Source organism: Bufo bufo, chromosome 2, assembly GCF_905171765.1.
Source record: "Bufo bufo chromosome 2, aBufBuf1.1, whole genome shotgun sequence".
In the NCBI taxonomy this organism is placed as follows: Eukaryota; Metazoa; Chordata; class Amphibia; order Anura; family Bufonidae; genus Bufo; species Bufo bufo.
The window spans coordinates 418,699,065-418,719,089 of record NC_053390.1 but is presented as its reverse complement, the minus strand read 5'-3'; the positions used below and the strand labels follow the sequence as shown (position 1 = coordinate 418,719,089).

General features: G+C 43.0%; 1 protein-coding gene across 5 annotated transcripts; it reads left to right on the top strand.

The window, feature by feature from the left end:
- Positions 1-1,336: 1,336 nt before the first annotated feature.
- SLC25A51 (solute carrier family 25 member 51) lies at positions 1,337-16,792 on the top strand. Of its 5 annotated transcripts, XM_040417341.1 has the most exons (4): positions 1,347-1,498; positions 6,534-6,648; positions 10,967-11,023; positions 15,266-16,792. In XM_040417341.1, the coding sequence occupies exon 4, from the start codon at positions 15,317-15,319 to the stop codon at positions 16,211-16,213; it is 897 nt and encodes a 298-aa protein (XP_040273275.1). In that variant the 5' UTR covers positions 1,347-1,498; positions 6,534-6,648; positions 10,967-11,023; positions 15,266-15,316; the 3' UTR covers positions 16,214-16,792. The 5 variants fall into 5 exon arrangements, with proteins under 5 accessions (XP_040273274.1, XP_040273275.1, XP_040273272.1 ...); XM_040417338.1 differs by lacking the exon at positions 10,967-11,023; XM_040417342.1 differs by lacking the exon at positions 10,967-11,023 and having other exon boundaries at positions 1,356-1,498; positions 6,603-6,648.
- The last annotated feature ends 3,233 nt before the right edge of the window (positions 16,793-20,025 follow it).

Below are 20,025 nucleotides of genomic sequence, written 5' to 3'. Positions count from 1 at the left end.
GACCCCGGCCGATCAGAAGCTGATGATCTATCCAGAGGATAGATCATCAGTTAAATGAAAGTGCAGAACCACTTTAAGGCTCCATTTACACATCCCAAATTCTGTTCCGCATTTTGCGGAACGGAATTGCGGACCAATTCACTTCTATGGGGTTGCACGATGTGCGGCCCAGATCTGTAAATGCGGACCCGCATTTCCGGGTCTGCAATTCCGATCCCGAAAAAAATAGAACATGTCCTATTCTTGTCTGCAATTGCGGACAAGAATAGACATTTTCTATTAAGTGCCGGCGAAGTGCGGTCCGCAAAATGCGGAACGCACATTGCCGGTGTCAGTGTTTTGCGGATCCGCAAAACACACACTGATGTGTGAATGGACCCTAAAGCAACTACTAAAAAATGATACAGTTACACAGTCCTAGAGATACAAATGATATTCACACATCTCTATCAGCATCGCTGCATCCAAAAAACCTTATACTATTAAATGAACTGCGTAACCGAAAAAAAAAAAATGTCCGATTTGCCATTTTTTGTCACTTCACTTCCCCCTAAAAAAAATTATAAAAAGCGATCAAAAACTCATGCACACTCCCAAATGGTATTGTCCCGCAAAAAAGAGCCCCCACAGCTCAACATAACTATAAAACGTTATGGGGAAGAAGTCAAAATATAAAGATTAAAAGAAAAAAAATAATTCAACGTTTTTATTTTTCAGAAGAAAATAGTACATGGTGCTACATGATATACCTTGGTACAGGGATGGCCAACCTGCGGCTTTCCAGCTGTTGTAAAACTACAACTCCCACTATGCCCTGCTGTAGGCTGATTGCTGTAGGCAGTCATGCTGGGAGTTGTAGTTTTGCAACAGCTGGAGAGCCTCTGGTTGGCCATCCCTGCCTTAGTAAATTGTCAAGTCTGTCACCAGACACCTGCATGTAAATTAATTTATGCCTGAAACAGCACAGAGGTACTCTGCTCCATACCCACAGCAGGCTTGCTTGCATTTTCTTTAATAATTCTGCCCCCTGGCGTCACCCTCTGTTTCCTTTCTGCACTCTTTGCCTACAGTATCAGTTTAGCGGCTCGGAAGCCATTTTTTTGAAGCTCAGGCAGTTGCAGTGCAGTCAGCGACTCAGCATTCATAATGTAATAACTCCCGCTTCTGTAAAACAAGCTAGCTCCAGCCTCCGATTGGTCAGACTCGTCACGTGCGCCTATATACGCCAAGGTGTGACTGAAGGTGACAGGGAGCGTTATCGATGTGCGCATGCGTAGAGCCTTGTGGCAGCGGGGGTATGTGGATTGGATGGGCGCTTTCTTTCTTTCTTTTTTTTTTCCTTTTCCTCCTGGCAACCGGAAGTAAGTTGAATACAGCCCGCCCACAGCTGTCAGCAACAGCCGAGGTGGGGAATGAAAATTCCATAGAGGATGAATAGTGGCCACCGTGTGCTGGGTTAATGCTAACGGTGGCATGGCATGGCGGGCCGGGACGGAAGGTGAGAGGCCGGTATGACAGTCACACCCTGAGGTGGAGGCAGGAGACTGACAGCAGCAAGCACGGGCGTCTCCAGTCATGACTGACATAAGATATTGTATTCCCATGTGGAGGACAGGCCTGCTGCTCAGGGAGGAGAAAGCCGAGCATGCATGCTGGGAGTTGTAGTGTGTGCAGCCTAGTCACGTGGCAGCTGGCCTTGTCCTTGACCCTGTAATCTCCCAGCTTTGGCAGGTGTTTCTTACTCTTTCCATTGGGAATGCTGGGCTGTAAGGATATGTATAGGGCTCCACCCTGAGCTAATAGGGTTCTGACTGACCCCGTTATAAGGGCTTCTGCATGCAGTTTTGGAAGCCAGAGCTAGAAGTGATTATAAAACGGGAGACCGATAGGACTTCTCCTTTTGGTTTCCATCAGGAAGCCTGACCATGTGACTGCACCCTAAATCAGTGGGGTCCGATGGGTTCTTCTGGTGTCAGTCATGTGTTGCATTAATCACAGCTTAAAGGGGTATTCCGATAGTTAAACGTTATCCCCTATTCACAGGATGGGTGATTAGATTGGTGAGGGTCCTACCGCTGGGACCCACATGACCAGGAGAACAAGGGCCCCTGCAATGAACGGAGTGACCAGTCAGGCATGCTTGCGGCCACTCCATTCATCTCTATGGGAATTTCGGAGATAATAGAGCGCTGTACTCGGCTATCTCCAGAGCTGCGCATGTGCCACCGGCCGCTCTGTTTATCTCCAGCAATGTTGTTGTAACGTGGACATGTGGCAGCTGTGGCCTATAACGTATCCATGTCCAATTGTCGTTAAGAGTCCATGCTCAGTCAGTGCATGTTTTTTTTTTACCCTTCGTGTGCCATCTGTATCCCGTTATTTTCCATGGTCTGTGAAAACCACTGACAGAACCTGGACGTCGTCCATGTTGTGTCAGGGTTTTTCATGGACCCATAGTCTTCAGTTAGGCTGCATTCACACGTCCGTGGTGTGTTGCGGACCCGCAACACACCAGCCCGGCACCCCCATAGAAATGCCTATTCTTGTCCGCAAGCTGCGGACAAGAATAGGACATGCTCTATCTTTTTGCGGAGCTGCGGACCCAAAATCGGGGCCGCGCTCCGCAATTGCGGCTGCAGACAGCACACTGTGTGCTGTCCGCATCCATTCCGTCCCCATAGAGAATGAATGGGTCTGCACCCATTCTGCAAAATTGCGGAAAGGATGCAGACCCATTTTGCGGACGTGTGAATGGAGCCTTAGTGTGTTTGGTTATATTACAGACCAAAGTAGTGTGTGTCTGCGTGTTTTTTTTTTTTCTTCATTGACCGTGCGCAAATGTGTGGGCAAAAGTCGGTGGGTATGGGTGCTGTCTGTGGAGAACACTGCGCACGTCTGTGATTCACTCGTGTGGAGAAGAAAATCAATCTAATGATTGCTTGTTATAGTTCCCTAGGGGGGCAAATGGGAAAGTGGACCACCCCCCCCCCCCCCCCCAAACTTGCAGGATGTCCTGCTAGCAATAGATGCCCTAACTCATGATTGGGTTCAGGAGATAGCCAATGCCTTTCCACCTTTGTCTCATCTCCAGGGTTCTTAATAAAATAAGGGAGGAGAGAGCATCCGTAATCCTAGTGGCCCAAAGATGGCCAAAAAGGTCTCGGTACACAAGGCCGGAGAGTCTAGAGGTAGAGACCCCCTGGGTACTACCACTGAGAGAGGATCTACTGTATCAGGGACTTTTGCTGCATCCCAGGCCGTATTATCTGCATTTTTCAGTTTGGATGCCGATAGGGTGATCTGGCTCAAGAGGAGGTTGTCTGACAAGGTAGTCTCTACCTTGTTGGCAAGCAAGAGTATGGTAACAACTGAAAATACCTTACAATTTGGATAGGAGAGCTTTTGCTGTGTTTTTAGGTAGGAATCCTGTTGATCCATTGATAGACCTTTTTATCTCAGAAATGTTAGAGTTCTATTGAGATTCTCGCGCTAGATGACCTTGCTTGCCATCACTACTGCTAGGAGAGTCTCAGAGATTTGGGCCTTTTCTGCCTTTTCTCCCTATAATATGGTTTTAGAAGATAGAGTAATTATGAGACCTTTGCTGTCTTTTTTACGCAAGGTAGTTACAGATTTTTAGAAGAATTGGGTTATTTTATTTTACCTTTTTGACTAAAGGGCAGAGAAGGCGGGTGCTTCTCTCTTGCAGATATGTAGGGCGGCCACCTGGAGTTCCCCCGCATATTTTTGTTTGCATCTACATTCTTATGCAGCCCTTGGGAGAAATGTGCTACAGGCTGTAGTCCACCCCTAAATTTTTCTCTGTCCATAGTGTAATCTCGCAAGGGTGCTGTCACAGATGAGGGGAAAACACAAATTGCTCTTGCTGGTAATTGTTTTTCTTAAAAAAAGAGTGAAATAGAAAAAATAAATGAGAAAGAGGGTATATTTAGATTGCATTTAGTATTAGTATTAAAAAGTCCCAGGAGGAGGTTAAGGAAGTAATTTACCATATTGGATCCATTTTGTCTTTGGGGCTTCAGTGCTTTTGTCTGTTACTTTCTCTACTTTCTTTATCTGTTTTCCGCACACCTCCGGGGGTCTTTTACTTACAATCACTGAGGTGTGGTGGGGGTGTGGACGATTTTATTTTCTCCGGTTTCCTGTCTTGGATCGGAGGACCTTTACTGTCATAGGTTTCAAGAAAAACAATTTACAGTATTTTTCAGACTATAAGACACACTCCCTCCAACCCCCCCCCCCCCAAAAAAGGTGGAGGGAAATGGCAGTGCATCTTATAGTCCGAATGCTAATGACCGCTTCCATTATGAAAGTGGTGATTAACATGCAGGGGGTGCGGTGAGGGAAGCAGTGCGCGGCTGTACTCTCCCACACTGGTTGTCTTCTGGGCTCCGCTGTGCACTGTGTCCTGACTGCATGCAATAATTCTGTTTGAAAACCAGCACCCATGTGCAAGTAGCTGGTCTGCATTTTTCTTTAAACTCCAGAGACCGAAAATAAATCCACCTTATTAACAAAAACGCCACTAGCAAATAAGTTTCATATTTCCTATAGACTTTCAGCTACCACATGGAGCTGTAGTTTTTACCAAAACACCATGCCAAAATCTACAGGTGCAAAAAAGTTGAGGGGTTTAGTGTTTTTTTTTTTTGTTTATATGGGGTCATTTATGGTGGGTTACGTAAATTCTGTCACCTCTTAGCCTTTGCAAAAAGCAATTTTCAACATTTTTTCAAATTTCCCTTTAAAGGCCTTCTGTCACCCCACTGAAGTAATTTTTTTTTTTTTTTGGCTAGTTAAATTACTTATATTGCTATATATGAAAATATAATGGTCTTACTTTGATTCAGCAGTTTCTTCTAAAAACGAAGTTTTATAATATGTAAATTAGGTCTCTACCAGCAAGTAGGGCGGCTACTTGCTGGTAGCTGCTGCAGAAAACCGCCCCCTCGTCGTGTTGATTGACAGGGCCAGCCGGGATCTCCTCCTCCGGCCGGCCCTGTCAGCATTTCAAAAATCGCGCGCCTGTGTGCATTCGGCGCAGGCGCTCTGAGATGAGGAGGCTCGCCTCCTCAGCACTCCCTCAGTGCGCCTGCGCCGATGACGTCTTCTATTTCGGTGATGTCATCGGCGCAGGCGCACTGAGGGAGTTCTGAGGAGGCTCGCCTCCTCATCTCAGAGCGCCTGCGCCGAATGAACACAGGCGCGCGATTTTTGAAATGCCGACAGGGCTGGCCGGAGGAGGAGATCCCGGCTGCCCTGTCAATCAACACGACGAGGGGGCGGTTTTCTGCAGCAGCTACCAGCAAGTAGCCGCCCTACTTGCTGGTAGAGACCTAATTTACATATTATAAAACTTCGTTTTTAGAAGAAACTGCTGAATCAAAGTAAGTAAGACCATTATATTTTCATATATTGCAGTATAAGTAATTTAACTAGCCCCAAAAAATAAAATTACTTTAGTGGGGTGACAGAAGCCCTTTAACATTTTAAGTTTTGGTATACATTAAAAAATGTAGATGGTTTTAAAGAGGACCTTTCACTAGAATAAAAAATCTAAACTAAGCATACAGACATGTAGAGCGGCGCCCAGGGATCTCCCTGCACTTACTATTATCCCTGAGGCTCCTCCCAGTTGAGCCGAACATATGAAGATACCGGAGCCTATACCGGGAGAACGGAGCGGCGCCCAGGGATAATAGAAGTGCAGGGAGATCCCTGGGCGCTGCTCTCCATGTCTGTACGCTTAGTTTAGATTTTTTATTCTAGTGAAAGGTCCTCTTTAAGTACTTTTTAAGTACTTTGCTGTCAAGATATTAGGCATTAGGGCTGAAACGATTAATTGATTTAATCAAGGCAAAAAAATCCTTGACACAGTTTCCCCGCATCGAGGATTCGTTTAAATCACATGACCACGGAGCGTGAGTGAAGTGAAGCTTCTCACTCACCACTCCGTGGCCTCCCGACTCGGCACCGCGCTGCACTGGCCAGTGCCTTGCGTGTACACTTCGTCAGCGCGCTGGCTGACCCTGTGTGTGACGTCAGGTCCCTTTCCAATGCATGCTGGGATGAAGACGCGTCTTCTGCGGACTTCGTGTGTCAGCGCACGCCGCACTGCCAGGAAAGGTAATTATATAGTTAGGGGCGGGGGATCCTGTGATGGCGGGGGGCAACTGTGATTTGGCATGGAGGGGCTGATCTGATGGGAGTGGGGGACATGGTGGATGGCACAGAGGAACTGGGGAAGGGGGACATCATGGCAATCTGGATGGCATGGAGGGGCTGATGGCAGTGCCATCATGGGGGGCACTCGGGGACATAGCATGGAGGGACTGATCTGATGGCACTGGGGGAGTGGGGGACATGGCAATGGATGGCATGGGGGTCTGGCTCTGATTGCAGCAAGGGAGGGTCTGATGGTGGCATGGGGGGGACTGATTTGACGTCAAGGCTGAAGGCATTTTTAAAAACAAGTTTGTAGATTGCCTTTTTTTTTTTTTTTTTTTATATAGAATAGTTTCATTTTAAAAACAATAAAGCCAGAGGCACACAAACGCCATTACATTTCATATTTCCCATAGCCTTTAAGCTGCAGCTGGCGGTTTTCCACAGAACTCTCCAAAAAATGTAAGTGCAGGAAAAACACTGCTAAAACACATACGTAAATCCAGCCTTACAGAATTATTTTATAACATGTTTATACATACTAGATTTTCCAAATCTGTCTTGGTACTTCAAAAGGTTTTCTGTTTTCTAGGCTTCTAATATTGATGACCGATCCTGAGGATAGCTCATCAATATCTCATTGTTGGGTGTCCGACACCCAGCATCCCCACTGGTCAACTGTTCCCTGTAAGTGCTGGTGTTGGAACTAGCACTTTGAATGGAGTTAGAAGCCCAGAGATATTCAAAGTGTAGTGGCCATGCCAGGTTACTACAGCTCGATTCCCATTACTACACCACATTGTATCTGGCTCCATTCAAAGTGCTAGTTCTGGTGGCTACAGGGAATTTGTGGGGGTGCAGGGTGTCCAATGCCCACCTATTGGCTATTGATGGCCTATCCTAAAGGTAGGTTATCAATATAAGGTGGCCGGAAAACCCTTTTAAGGCCAAAACAGGCTCTGTTCTTAAGGCTGCATGCACACGACCATTGTGTGTTTTGCGGTCCGCAAATCGTGGATCCGCAAAACACGGATGGCGTCCGTGTGCGTTCCGCAATTTGCGGAACGGCACGGACAGCCTTTAATATAACTGTCTATTCTTGTCCGCAAAACGCGGACAAGAATAGGACAGGTTATATTTGTTTTTTTTGTTTTTTTTGCACACCACGGTACGGAGTATTGGATGCTGACAGCAGACGGAGTGCTGTCCGCATCTTTTGCAGCCCCTTTGAAGTGAATGGGTCCGCATCCGAGCCGCCAAAACTGCGGCTCGGATGCGGACCAAAACAACGGCCGTGTGCATGAGGCCTAAGGGGGTTAAAGGCTATGTACACCTTTTTGGGAGCATTTTTTTTATTGCAATGTATTGATTTTGAGCTGAAAATATATATTTTTTAAATGATCTTTTCTGTCATCTGGGGAGCTGACTGGCTCCTTATCTATGCTCTTTGCCCTTAAAAACACTCATAGCTCAGTTCTTTTTTTAATGATAAGAATGTGGCTTAAATAAGTCTTTATGACCTTTTAGTAATTTAGAGATAAGGTTTATTAGATGACCGGCACAAAGTGAATGTCCCAGTCACACGGCTAGAAAAACAGTTAACCCTTTGTGACAGAACAGCTCAATATTTTTAATAAAGGCCAATTGAACAAATTATTTTTAGCCAAAAATGAGTAACATGCAATCGTGTAAAAAAAAGTGTGCATGGCCTTTAATGCTTTTTATTTGCTGTTTTCTATAGTTCTACAACTTATACAGCGATTAAAAGGGACGTGTCGTGGACTTGTATCTTGCTGAGTTTCTTGAGCTCACATGATCCAGCAACCTCTTATTTTTGCTCGGATTATCTGGTAGAGCAGATATGATTAGCATGAACTTTGGCACAAACTGAAGTGTTGCAATGTCTGCTTGTAGTATCTTGCTGTACCCAGCATGGTGTCCGAAATATATACAGTAACTATTGAGAAAAGACCAATTTGGAACTTTTTCTTGGATTCACTCCCAGTTCATACTTTGTATTGTGGTGTAGCACCGCAATTTTATCTGAAAAGAAAAAACTGATGTGGGTTCCCTTTTCCTTTCTGGTATGTCCACACAGGACATCATTTACGACAAAGTTTGTAGAATAATCCATGTTTTACATGTAGATCTTGTATCGGATTTCTCCCTATATATTGCAAACAGTAAGATTTAAGATGAAATTTAAAATCGGACGCACAGTTCCATTTTATTTTTTTAAATTCATAACAGGAACTTGGCATTGTTAGAATCTAATTCCAAAAGAAAAAAAAATCCGTGCATCATCGGGCCACACAGCCAGAACAGAACATTCATTATTCACTCCCCACTATTATCTAGAATTCAGTGGCACTTAAAAGAGCAGTTCCTGCTTGGATAGATATTGGCGGGAGGGTTGGATCATATACTAACATCAGTTTGCCAATTTGTGGCGTAAATAAAGTTGCAAGACTCCGTTTTTTGGAACTTTTTAAACACTGGTGTGACAATATTTGCCGCACAGGGGCAATTACAACTCCTCCATCCCGTTCACTTGAATAAAACTGAGTGTAACTACAAATGCTCTCTCCTATTGAAGAGAATGGGACGGAGGAGCTGAAATTACACTGCTTGTCGCTGCAATATTACAGGCCAGTTAAGCTCCCTGCTGCGCTGTGCACAAAGCACAGCTCAGCAGGGAGAGTGTCAGAATCCTATTAGGGTGAATGGGACAAGGGATGAAAAGATCCCAGGTTCTAGCACCCTATGGGGGCGAATAGTTATTAAATAAAAAGCTAAAAAATTTTATATATTTTTTTTTTTTTTATATAGATCGGGTATCGTCTGTTTTATTAAAATATATTTACAAAAATCCCTTTGCGCCGTAACATAAAAAATAAATAAAAAAACCAACATGATTCGCCGTTTTTCAGTCATCTCCTGCCCCCCCCCCCCCCCCCAATTTTTTTTTTTTTTTTAATAACGTTGATCTAAAAGTTGTACATGCTAAAAAATGATACCAATAAAACTACATTCGTCCCGCAAAAAACAATCCCTCATACAGCTCTATGGACGGAAAGTTATGGCTGTCAGAAAATGGCGATGCAAAGATTTTTATTTTTATTTTTTTAAGTAAAACAAAAAAAAAACCTATACAAGTTTGGTATTGCCGTATTCGTATTGAGCCGCAGCATAAGAACGTCAAGTCATTTTTAGCGCACAGGGAACGCTATCATGTCAAAACCCAAAAACCTTTGTGGAATTGTTTTTGTGTTTTTTCTTTTTTCAATTTAACCCCACAAAGATTTTTAATTTTTTTCCCCATTTTTCGGATAACAGACACTGTAAATTAAACGGTGCCCTTAAAAAATAAAACTTATCCCTCAAAAAATAGGCACCTTATATGGCTATATGAATGGACATTTTAAAAAGTTATGGCTATTGGGAAATAAGAGCTAAACCAAAAATGGTACTTAAAGGGTTAAGATGCAGTGGACCTGGAATTTGGCACTTGTATTGATTGTCAGTGAACTTTTTTATATGCAGCATGTTTGTCCTATAGCCAAAGCATATATTTACTGCCAGCTCAAATAGAACACTGCATATCAGATTATACAGATGTTTAGCTTTGTATTAAGATAAAGGTAAAATGATTTGGTCCCTTCCATTTTCTTGTGACATTTATTCTGAAAACCAAGATGTATTATACATTTGACTATTTCCAGGCTAATATCTCGCCCCCCCTGAAAATGTTGGCTATACACTAAAGATAATGTGGTCTGTTACTTTTGTGATTGGTTCCCCCTTTTTTTTTTTTTTTTTTTTTAATACCAGTACACCCTGACTCCTAATCAAGTAACGAGCGTTTAACGTTTTCCCATAAGTCAATGGTTCAAATGGTGTCAGGAAAATGTATAATATATCTGATGACCTAAGAATGCCACTGTCCCTTTTATCCGAATCTTCTTCCTGCAATGATCAGTCTCAACTAAGTCCTCGTCCACATTTCCGTGTTAGTGAAAAAAAAAAAAGCGTTCGTGTTTCATCCGTAAAGATGTCCTTGAAGGATCCATGGTTGGTCCGTGTGTTCATTTTTACCCTCCATCTGACTTTGCTCAGCTGAAAATTTATTTCCAAAGAATCTCCTATTACGGTATTCTTCAATGAAAAACAGACACCCCACGGATGCCATCCATGGTCTGTCAGTGATATTTCACAGACCCGTAGACTCATGTGTGTGCTTGATCAGCATCATGGATCAAAGTGGTGCATGTCTGTTTTTTTTTTTTTTTTTTTTTATTGAACTAAAGTCAGTAAAAAAAAATACTGAAATGTAAACACACATTTAAATCAATTGGTACGTGTGCTGTCCGTGGAAAATGCAGACAGCAAGCACACATCAGTCAAAAACGGAAATGTGGACGAGGCTAGGGCTGGACGATATTGCCTAAAATCTATATCCCAATATAATTTGAAGCATGTGCGATATAACGATATACCACGATATATAATTTTTTTCTGTACGTATACAAATTCCAACACTTTTCAAGAAATTTTTAAGATGTGCATTGTGTAACAGATCTTTTTCCAAACAATGTAAAGGTGAAGTGTTAGTAAAACACAAAATAGTTTAAAATAAAGTGCAAAATGTAAAAAAAGAAATAAAATAAACATTACATTTCTTCCTGCTGTCCTGATAACTTAGTTATATTGCACAAAAATAAAGCTGCACATATTTGAACTAAAAACCCTTCAAGTTCAACATGTTTCTTTTCCATTAAAGGGAACCTGTCATCAACTTTTTGCTGCCCATACTGACAGCAGTATAAAGTAGAGACAGGTGAGTTGATTTCATCGGTCTGTCAGTTAAAAGTAAGTGGTTGCCGAGAACCAATATCACAATCATTGCATGCTAGGCCTGGAAAAGAGTCAAGGCCACCTGAGGAGAGTCATGGTTATTCATGAATTCCTGCCCACCTGCTGATGACTGACAGTCTTCTACCTAGTTTTCTCTCTTTTCTCTCTAGGAGAGAACTGCCAATCATCAGGTGGGCGGGGAGAGCAGGAGATTAGGAATAACCATGACTCTTCTCAGGTAGATTTGACTCTTCTCAAGGCCTGGACTGCAATGATTATGAGGCTGGTTCTCAGCAACCACTGACTTTTAGCTCATGAGTGACACACCGCTGAAATGAGCATTTCTGTCACTATATTATGCTGCCCTCTAGGTCAGCCTAAAGCTGTATATATACAACAAATTTGTTTGCAATATGTAGTGCAAACGAACATGACTGAACATCAGCGTTTTATGCTCCTTGCGTGCCGTGATTAAACTTCTTGCACATCAAGAAGGTTTTTCGCCAGGAACACAAGTTTGTCCACAGTCTCTGGCTTCAGTGCAGATTGGTGGCATGTTACTATATTGCCACTAGTGCTGAATGCCCTTTCTGAGGGGGCACTCGTGGCAGGAAAATTAGCCTGGTGCAGCCTCCCCCACACCAGTGGGTCAGCTTCTTCTTCTACATCCAGTGCCTGCAGGTAACACTTAAGCTCAATTTCAATTGCTTCTGTCAGTGAAGGCAGCTGGGCCAGGCTGAGCGGATGCATTTTTGAAAAAGCTGCCCAGACTTTGTTTACTCCTCTTGGGTTCTCTCTAGGCTTCTCCATCAGCTCCTGTGCTTGTGTGTAATGGTGGTGACTCAGCTTGCGTCTCTAGCAGTGCCTGAATTTCTGCTGCTTTTGTGAAGATGAACTCTCTTCAGTCATCTGCTATATATGATGATCTGAAGCATGGGTCGACAAAGGAGGCCATATCCAGGAGGTCGGCAGTTGCAGGGTCTGAGTACTTATCATTTAAATACTTGAGGATGGCTCTCTTCATGTCCTTCGTCAGGTCTGTGTCAATGTCATCATCAGCTAGAGGAAGAACTGTGGTGTTTAGAAGGTGGAGCACAGGTTTGACATACGACACACTCACATACTCTTCTCCAGACAGAGCATCTGTGAACTCCAACAGGGGATTGAGGGTCTTGTTCATAGATTCTAACACATCAATGTCCTGCCAAGTTGGTACCAGGTGCCTGGTTTTCCTGTCTGCTTTCAGGACCTGTGATATGGCCTTCTCTTGTTCAAGCAGCCGCTGAATCATCTGTTGTCGAGACCCCCATCTTGTTGGTGTTTCAGTGAGGAGGCAGGTTTAGCTCAGCCTGGGCATTAGCCATTTCTCTCCCTTTTCCAAGTGTAAGAAAAGGCACTCACTATTCTCTTGCATTTGCCAATTGCATGTTCAACACGGGCATCTTTCACACTTCTCTCTAAGGACAAAATTTGAAGATATTATTAGCACAATACCCCCGCATAATGTTTAACTAGTCTAGGACTACAAGGAGCCTGTGGCCGAAGCACTGCAGTCTTGTCCAGCCGTTCATTTGCACTGCTTTCACGATATTTGCACCATTGTCGGGGGTTATGCAGACTTGTAACTCTTCTTTAAAGGGAACCTGTCACAGTGTCCTGTACGTGACTCATCTCAGGGACAGGACTCATCTCAAGTTAATTTGCATATGTATAAAAAAAAAATTTTTTACACAATAAAAGCACACAGAGCTATGGGGACTGGATATTGCGGATGTGCTAGCGGCCATCTAGCAGCCCATGTCCTCAGCTCCATACACAAAATCCCGGTAACCGGTTCCCTTTAAGTCCCCATGACTCGAGCGCTTCCTTTAATCCCTGAGATATCGGTTCACCCGTATGATCCTCGGGGAAATGAGCTGTCTGTAGGCATCTAATGCACAACTTCCACTCGTCATTGATGAAGTGGACTGTGCGACTAATGTAAGGCTCCATTGTGCGACTGGACCACAATTCCGTAGTGGTTGCATAGTGTTTTATGCCCTGGAGTTCTTTCTTCACTTGCTTGCGGACTTTGTCATACAGTTTGGGCATTTCAGTTTGGGTAAAGTGTTTGTGGCTAGGTACCTTATAACGTGGATCGAGTGTCTTAATCATGTCTTCTCCTCTGTAAAAAAACCGCACCATGTCCTTACACAGGCACAGGATTATGCTTTTCTGATGGGGGCAAAAGTCATTTTAGTCAGATATTGGGGTTCTGTCTCCCCACCTTCGTTAATTGAATGGATCCTGTACCTTCAACAAATTAAAATTTATGAGGATATGGAATGGAAATGGAGAGCGGCATGTGTGACTGTTCAGACATAGTTACTAGGGTAATTATGTCGGTTCTTATTAGAGTTGGAGTGACGACAGCCAATTGGGGGGGAGGGGTGGGAGGTTATAGTCTTATTGTGTGTAGTAAGTAATTGTGAATTTACAGTTCTATTTATAATCTTTGTAGGATTTTGTGGTATGTTATAGGATAGTTGACTATTGTTTTATAGTGGCTACCCTGTATTGGCTGTTTTTTCTATTATAATATGTGGTGTCTTGTATTATGAAGAAAATAAAATGGAATAAAAAAAGAAAATGCTTTTAAAATATTATTCTGGTGTGTAGGGGCAGGGCCACCTTCTTGGTTTCCACTTGACTGACTGGGCGTTTGCGGAGGGCGCAGTTTTTGGCTATCTTCGTATTCCAAAACGTGCTTAGTTTTGAGGTGATAAAACAAATTAGTTGTATTCACCATGTTCGCTGCTATTGTCGCCTGGCATAGTTTGCAGATTATATTTTTCTGCTCAACATATGACCGACGTCGCACCAGTCTTTATGAGCAACACCTCCTCCACACGTGTAAGCTCCTCCATGCTTGCGAGTTGACCAAAACAGGCACACAGCTTGATGACATCTAGGGCTGCAGGAAACGATTATTTTAGCAATTGAGTATTAATCGAGTACTCTACTCTACTTAAAACTAAAATATTGCTAAAATTGCTTTATGAAAACTATTTTTATCAGCCCCATGCCATTGCCACCATCATCATGTCCCCCAGCCAGCGCCATCATCAGCCCCATGCCATAGCCATCCACCCCCTGACCCCCCCCCCCCCAGTAGATTCAGGCTCCTGCTACTTACCTTTCCTGCACGGCTGGCTGATGTCCGCAGGAGGCGAGACGGGCTGCGTCTTCTTCCCAGCATGCACTGGGAGGGACCTGACATCACACACAGCATCAGCCAACGTGCTGACGATGTGTGAACGCAAGGCCCTGCAGCGCGGTACAGAGTCGAGAGGCCACGGAGCGGTGAGTGAGAAGCTTCTTCAATTCACTACCGATCCGTGGTCATTTATTGCGATATAACTAAAATCTATATAGTCGGCCGAATTGATGACGATATTATCGTTTATATCGCCCACCCTTAGACAAGGCCTATAGGTGGATTTACACAGCCCAATTATATGAACACTTGTTCCCGATTATCTGCCGGTGTAAAAGTGCCGCAGATCACCCGATGTACGAGCAAAATGCTTGTTCATCGGGTGAAACAGTCTTTCGTGCGGACACCTAAATCATGTCTGTACTTCTTATTGATACTATTTTGGGGTGTGTATGAATTTTTGATCACTTTTTATTTATTAGTTTTTGGTGGGAAGTGAAGTGGCCAAAAAACATCCTATTGATATGCCCCCAATGTCCAAGATAGGAATAGCCCTTTAACTTGTAACATCCAGACCCTGGGTATAGGGAGAATTCCTGGAGACCAGCACTGACATTGAATTCCAATGTAGAAAAAAAGCGATTTCACTCCTTAATAAAAAGCAATCCTTTATTGTAAATGCATTAAAATCATGTTGTACAAAAGGATAAGAAAAAACAAACTGGCGTGTTTCGGACATAGTAATACTTGGGATGCCACGTGTTTGTTTTTATTGATCTGTTTGAACACACATATAAGAAAATGATGCGTGTACCAGAATGTAGCAGTTGATGGCAAGCAGCCCAGCAGCGTGTCGGACACGAAGTGATAGCCAGTAACCTCTTTGGCAGATCTCCAGTGTCAGATTTTGGCAGGTTTTTACTTTGTGACAATGTACTATATTTACTTTTCCATTAGTTATCTTTGATTGCGGTCACTTTATTGAATATATACAGCTGTACTTTTTTAACCAGTTTTTGTTCATTTTAGGTGACTTGAGACAGTTCCTATGTAAAGCATATCAACACTCCTAACATTGTGATGGATTCAGAAGCCCATGGAAAAAGGAAGAATGACTTGGTTCTCCCAACTGCGAAGCAAGACCTTATCCAACATACAGTAACTATCGGCGCTGGTAAACATTATGTGTGTGGCTACTGTGCTGCATTCACAAACATTGCAATCACCTTCCCCATCCAGAAGGTGCTGTTCCGGCAACAGCTTTATGGTTTAAGAATAAGGGATGCTATTAGACAGTTGGAGAAAGATGGGATTCATAACCTCTACCGCGGAATATTGCCGCCTCTCCTGCAGAAGACTACAACCCTTGCCCTAATGTTTGGCCTTTATGAAGACTTCTCCAGTCTTTTGTTAAGGCATACAAATTCTCCAGAGATAGTTACACGAAGCGTAGCAGCAATCCTTGCAGGAACTACAGAAGCTCTTCTCACGCCTTTTGAGAGAGTTCAGACTTTGCTTCAGGACTACAAACACCATGACCGATTTACAAATACTTTTCAGGCTTTCAAAGTGCTGCGACCCTATGGAATTAGGGAATACTACCGTGGCCTCGTCCCGATCTTGGTCCGGAATGGACCAAGCAACGCACTTTTCTTTGGCCTCCGCATCCCAATCAAGCAATGTTTGCCAGAAGCAAAAACCTACAGTGCTCATATAATAAATGACTTTATTTGTGGAGGACTGCTTGGAGCCATGTTGGGTATTCTCTTTTTCCCAATTAACGTGGTGAAAGCCCGCATGCAATCCCAGATCGGAGGGGAATTTACCTCTTTTGGGAAAGTGTTCATGACCATTTGGACAGAACGGGATGGGAAACTGACGCACCTTTTTCGTGGTGCACTTCTTAACTATAACCGATCCATATTATCCTGGGGTATCATCAATGCAACTTATGAGCTGCTGTTGAAACTGTTCTGACGTAGACATGGAGACCATGTCACATTACGTGTTTTCCTTTACACAAGGGATCAAATTGCCACAAAACCAAATGGTCTGTGCACACCACTAAAATTGCAATGGAACAAAACTTGTTTGAGCAGACAGTCGTCGGGTAAACACAAGTGCCTGTCTGTTCCTTTTATTTATCAGTGACATCCTTTTGCTTCCTGTGATATTACCATGTACATGCTTGATGTTGTATTTAACTTTAAGCCTGCACAAGAATTAAATTCACCTGTAGCTTACACAAGCCACATTTTTTAAATGTTGGATTTTCTCTGTACTCTCTACCATAAATTTAAAGTAAAATGTTGCCACTTTTATAAAATCTATAGTGTATTCCACACATTGCCAATTTCTTCTGAAATAGGTCTGTTAACTGTTTAACTGTATTTTATCTGACAGTGTAGCCCATCAAATATGTACAGTATATATATTGATTACATAACTCTAGTCTTTGTTCTGTTCCTACCTACTTTGGTTTGTAGTTGTGAATCAACTAAGGCTACTTTCACACTAGCATTTTTGCTGGATCCGGCAGGGTTTGGCAAAAACTCTTCCGTTACTAATAATACAACCATCTGCATCCGTTACGAACAGATCCGGTTGTATTATCTGTAACATACCCAAGACGGATCCTTCATGACCTCCATTGAAAGTCAATGGGGGACGGATCCGTTTTCTATTGTGGCAGAGAAAACGGATCCGTCCCCATTGACTTGCATTGTGGGTCATGACGGAAAGCATCCTTGTGGGTCATGTGGGTCATGACGGAAAGCATGTTGCGGTTTGCTCTCCAGTATGAGAACGAAACGGATTGCATTTTGGAGCATTCCGTTGTGTTCAGTTATGTTTTGTCCCCATTAACAATGAATGGGGACAAAACGGAAATGTTTTTTTCCCGTATTGAGAACCTATGACTGATCTCAATACCGGAAAATATTAACGCTAGTGTGAAAGTAGCCTAAAATGGTTGTTTGGCGAATACATTTTTTTTAAAAGTAGTTTTCCAACACTAAAAAAATTACGGGTGTGGGGGAATATTCTGGACAGCATGTAAAAGGAGGAAAGTAAAACTCCTTCTCACAGTTCCAGCGCCATGGTTCCCATCCCCTCTCCCTGCCGGGCTGGATGTGGTGATGTGCCATATATACACACCCGTGAGCACTGCTGGCCAATCGGTGGCCTCACTGGTGATTTATGCATGCACAGCTGATTTTATTTTATTTTTTTCCCCTTTTACCCTAAAAAAGACGCTCACTGGTGCCCCCTGCTTCCAATCCAATGCTTCTTGGGTTCCTGCTGGTTTTCAGGGGTGGACTGGGAACTTAAAGTGGCCCTGGGAAAAAAAAGTGCCTCTATGTTTTAGGCGAGGCAACACAAGTAGGCAAGGCCAACAGAAGTAGATGGGGCCAGCAATTCCATAAGCATCTCAAAATACTGCCATCCCTGCTGCAGTATTTAGCTGTATCACCGTCCTATGGACAGCTATACAGTTGAATTTGGCAAGGCATCTGGATGTGCACAAGTACCTGATCCTCCTAGCATTAAATAATGCTAACAGCATCAGATTATGTACCCAGCTGCAAGGAAAGCAGTAGGGTTTATGCCAGTCCCCCCTGCTGTTGTTTGTTTCCTTGCTCCTCTTGATGCACAGTAAAAATGGCTGCAGCAGTGTCCCGTCTGTTGGATTGAGAACAATGGGGGATGTGAGGTGAAGATCTCCTTTTTTGAATATATATATATATATATATATATATATAATATATATATATAATTTTTTTTAAAGGGGTTTTCCCATCTTAACATTGGTGGCATATCCTGTGGTATGTCGATAGGTGTGGGTTCCAGCTCCAGAACTGAGCCCTAAGAAGTGAAGGAGAGCACACCCCGCATGTGCGCCACTTCTCCATTCACTGCTATGGGACTGTCGGAAATAACTAGGCCATTGCTCGGCTATTTTTGGAACTGCCATAGAGGTAAATGCGTGGTGGTCGCACACTCAAGGCTGCTCTGCCATCCCTTCTGGTGGGTGGGTCCTATCGTCAAGATGGGAAAATACTAATAATACTAATAAAGAAAAAATAAAATAGAATCGTCCAGACAACCACTTCAAGCAATCTGATTAGTCAGAGGTTAGATACTACATTTTTTTTCTGCACTACATCTTTATAGTTAATAGATACAGTATAAATTACTGTGTATGTTATATCTAATTGTGTTTGTGTTATTCAGGGAGGACAGCTTACCTATAGTTGCAAAATCAAATGTTAGTTTTAAAATGCTGTGTTCATTACAGCAAACACAATTTTTGTCAGTTAAAATGAGGGAAAAAAACTTAACGAAATGCAATGCTTTGAAAACAAACTCCGGATTTTAGCTTTATGCAAAATCGTAGGTTTGACTGCAAAGTGGACAGCTTAAACCTTTTTGGAGCACTTGACACATTTAGCAGCCCATGTCTAATGATATAAGCAGGTTGTATTGTGAGGAGATCATTTTTATGACATAAAACCACTAGTGTGGTCAAGGCCATTAAAAAGTAGTTTTAAGTCAAATTTAATACGTGTGATAATGAGATTTAGCTTAGTTCATTAGTGTAAGGCTGGGATAAGACATGCAGTTTTTCTTGCAATTTAATTTTTTTTTAGGCAAAAACCAGGAGTGGATTTGAAGGTTTATCCAGGGAAAGATATTTATGACTTATTCTCAGGATAGTTTATCAGTATCAGACCCAGGACCTCCACCGATCATCTGTTAGAAGAGGACATCACTGTACATCTGTTCTTGGTAAGCTGCCGGGAGCCTACATCCTTCACCAGAGCTCTGCCTTCCTGAAAAGGCTCGTTGGCGGACAATGTGATAATGATGACCTATTCTGAGGATGTCATCATTAGAATTTCCAGAATAACCCTTTTACCCTTTCGTTACCAGCGCCATACATATAGAGCGATGGGTAAACATGGTGCCCACTCAAGCGTGCAGCTAATGACCGTGACTGGCAATAATGCCGATCGTGGTGATTAAAGCCTTTAGATGCCGTGATCAAGTGAGATCACGGCATCTAAAGGGTGAAAAACACAGAAGCGCGAGCCTCCAGGATTGTTACCGGCATCATCTGCGTACACCAAAAATATTACTCCACACATAGAATATAAATTCATTCTTTCTTATTTAAGAAAAGGGAAGAAATCAATACATAATATAACCACATACATACAATGGTAGCAGTGCAGGACAGTACTGCGACAAGTATAAATCCACCCTCCCCACAAACCTCCTACAATTGGCTTTGTACCATCAAAAATGCGTAGAGTATACACCAGGGTCTCAATCTGATTACTGTGTAGCACACATGTAAGTTAAATGACTCATACATCTCATATGCTGACCTTATATCATATCATATTGACCAGCTCCATACATATAGAGCGATGGGTAAACATGGCGCCCACTCAAGCGTGCAGCTAATGACCGTCACTGGCAATAATGTCGATCGTGGTGATTAAAGCCTTTTAGATGCCATGATCAAGTGAGATCACTGCATCTAAAGGGTGAAAAAGCCTGAAGCGCGAGCTTCCAGGCTTCTTACCAGCATCCTCTGCGGCCAATGAGGATGCCGGTGATTGAATTCAATGCGCTTGGTCTCTCTGAAAAGACGGAAATGAACAGAAAAATAAGTTATAGCTCAAGGAAGATGGAGAAGAAAAATGGAAATGAAAAAAACCTCTGGTATCCAAGGGGTTAATAGGAATGGCAAATGTAAAGGAAGGATGTCTTTGAAAGTTCTC

What these genes read in the sequence shown, in the direction of transcription:
- SLC25A51 (XM_040417338.1), top strand. Translation starts at nt 15,317, where the DNA reads ATGGATTCAGAAGCCCATGGAAAAAGGAAGAATGACTTGGTTCTCCCA.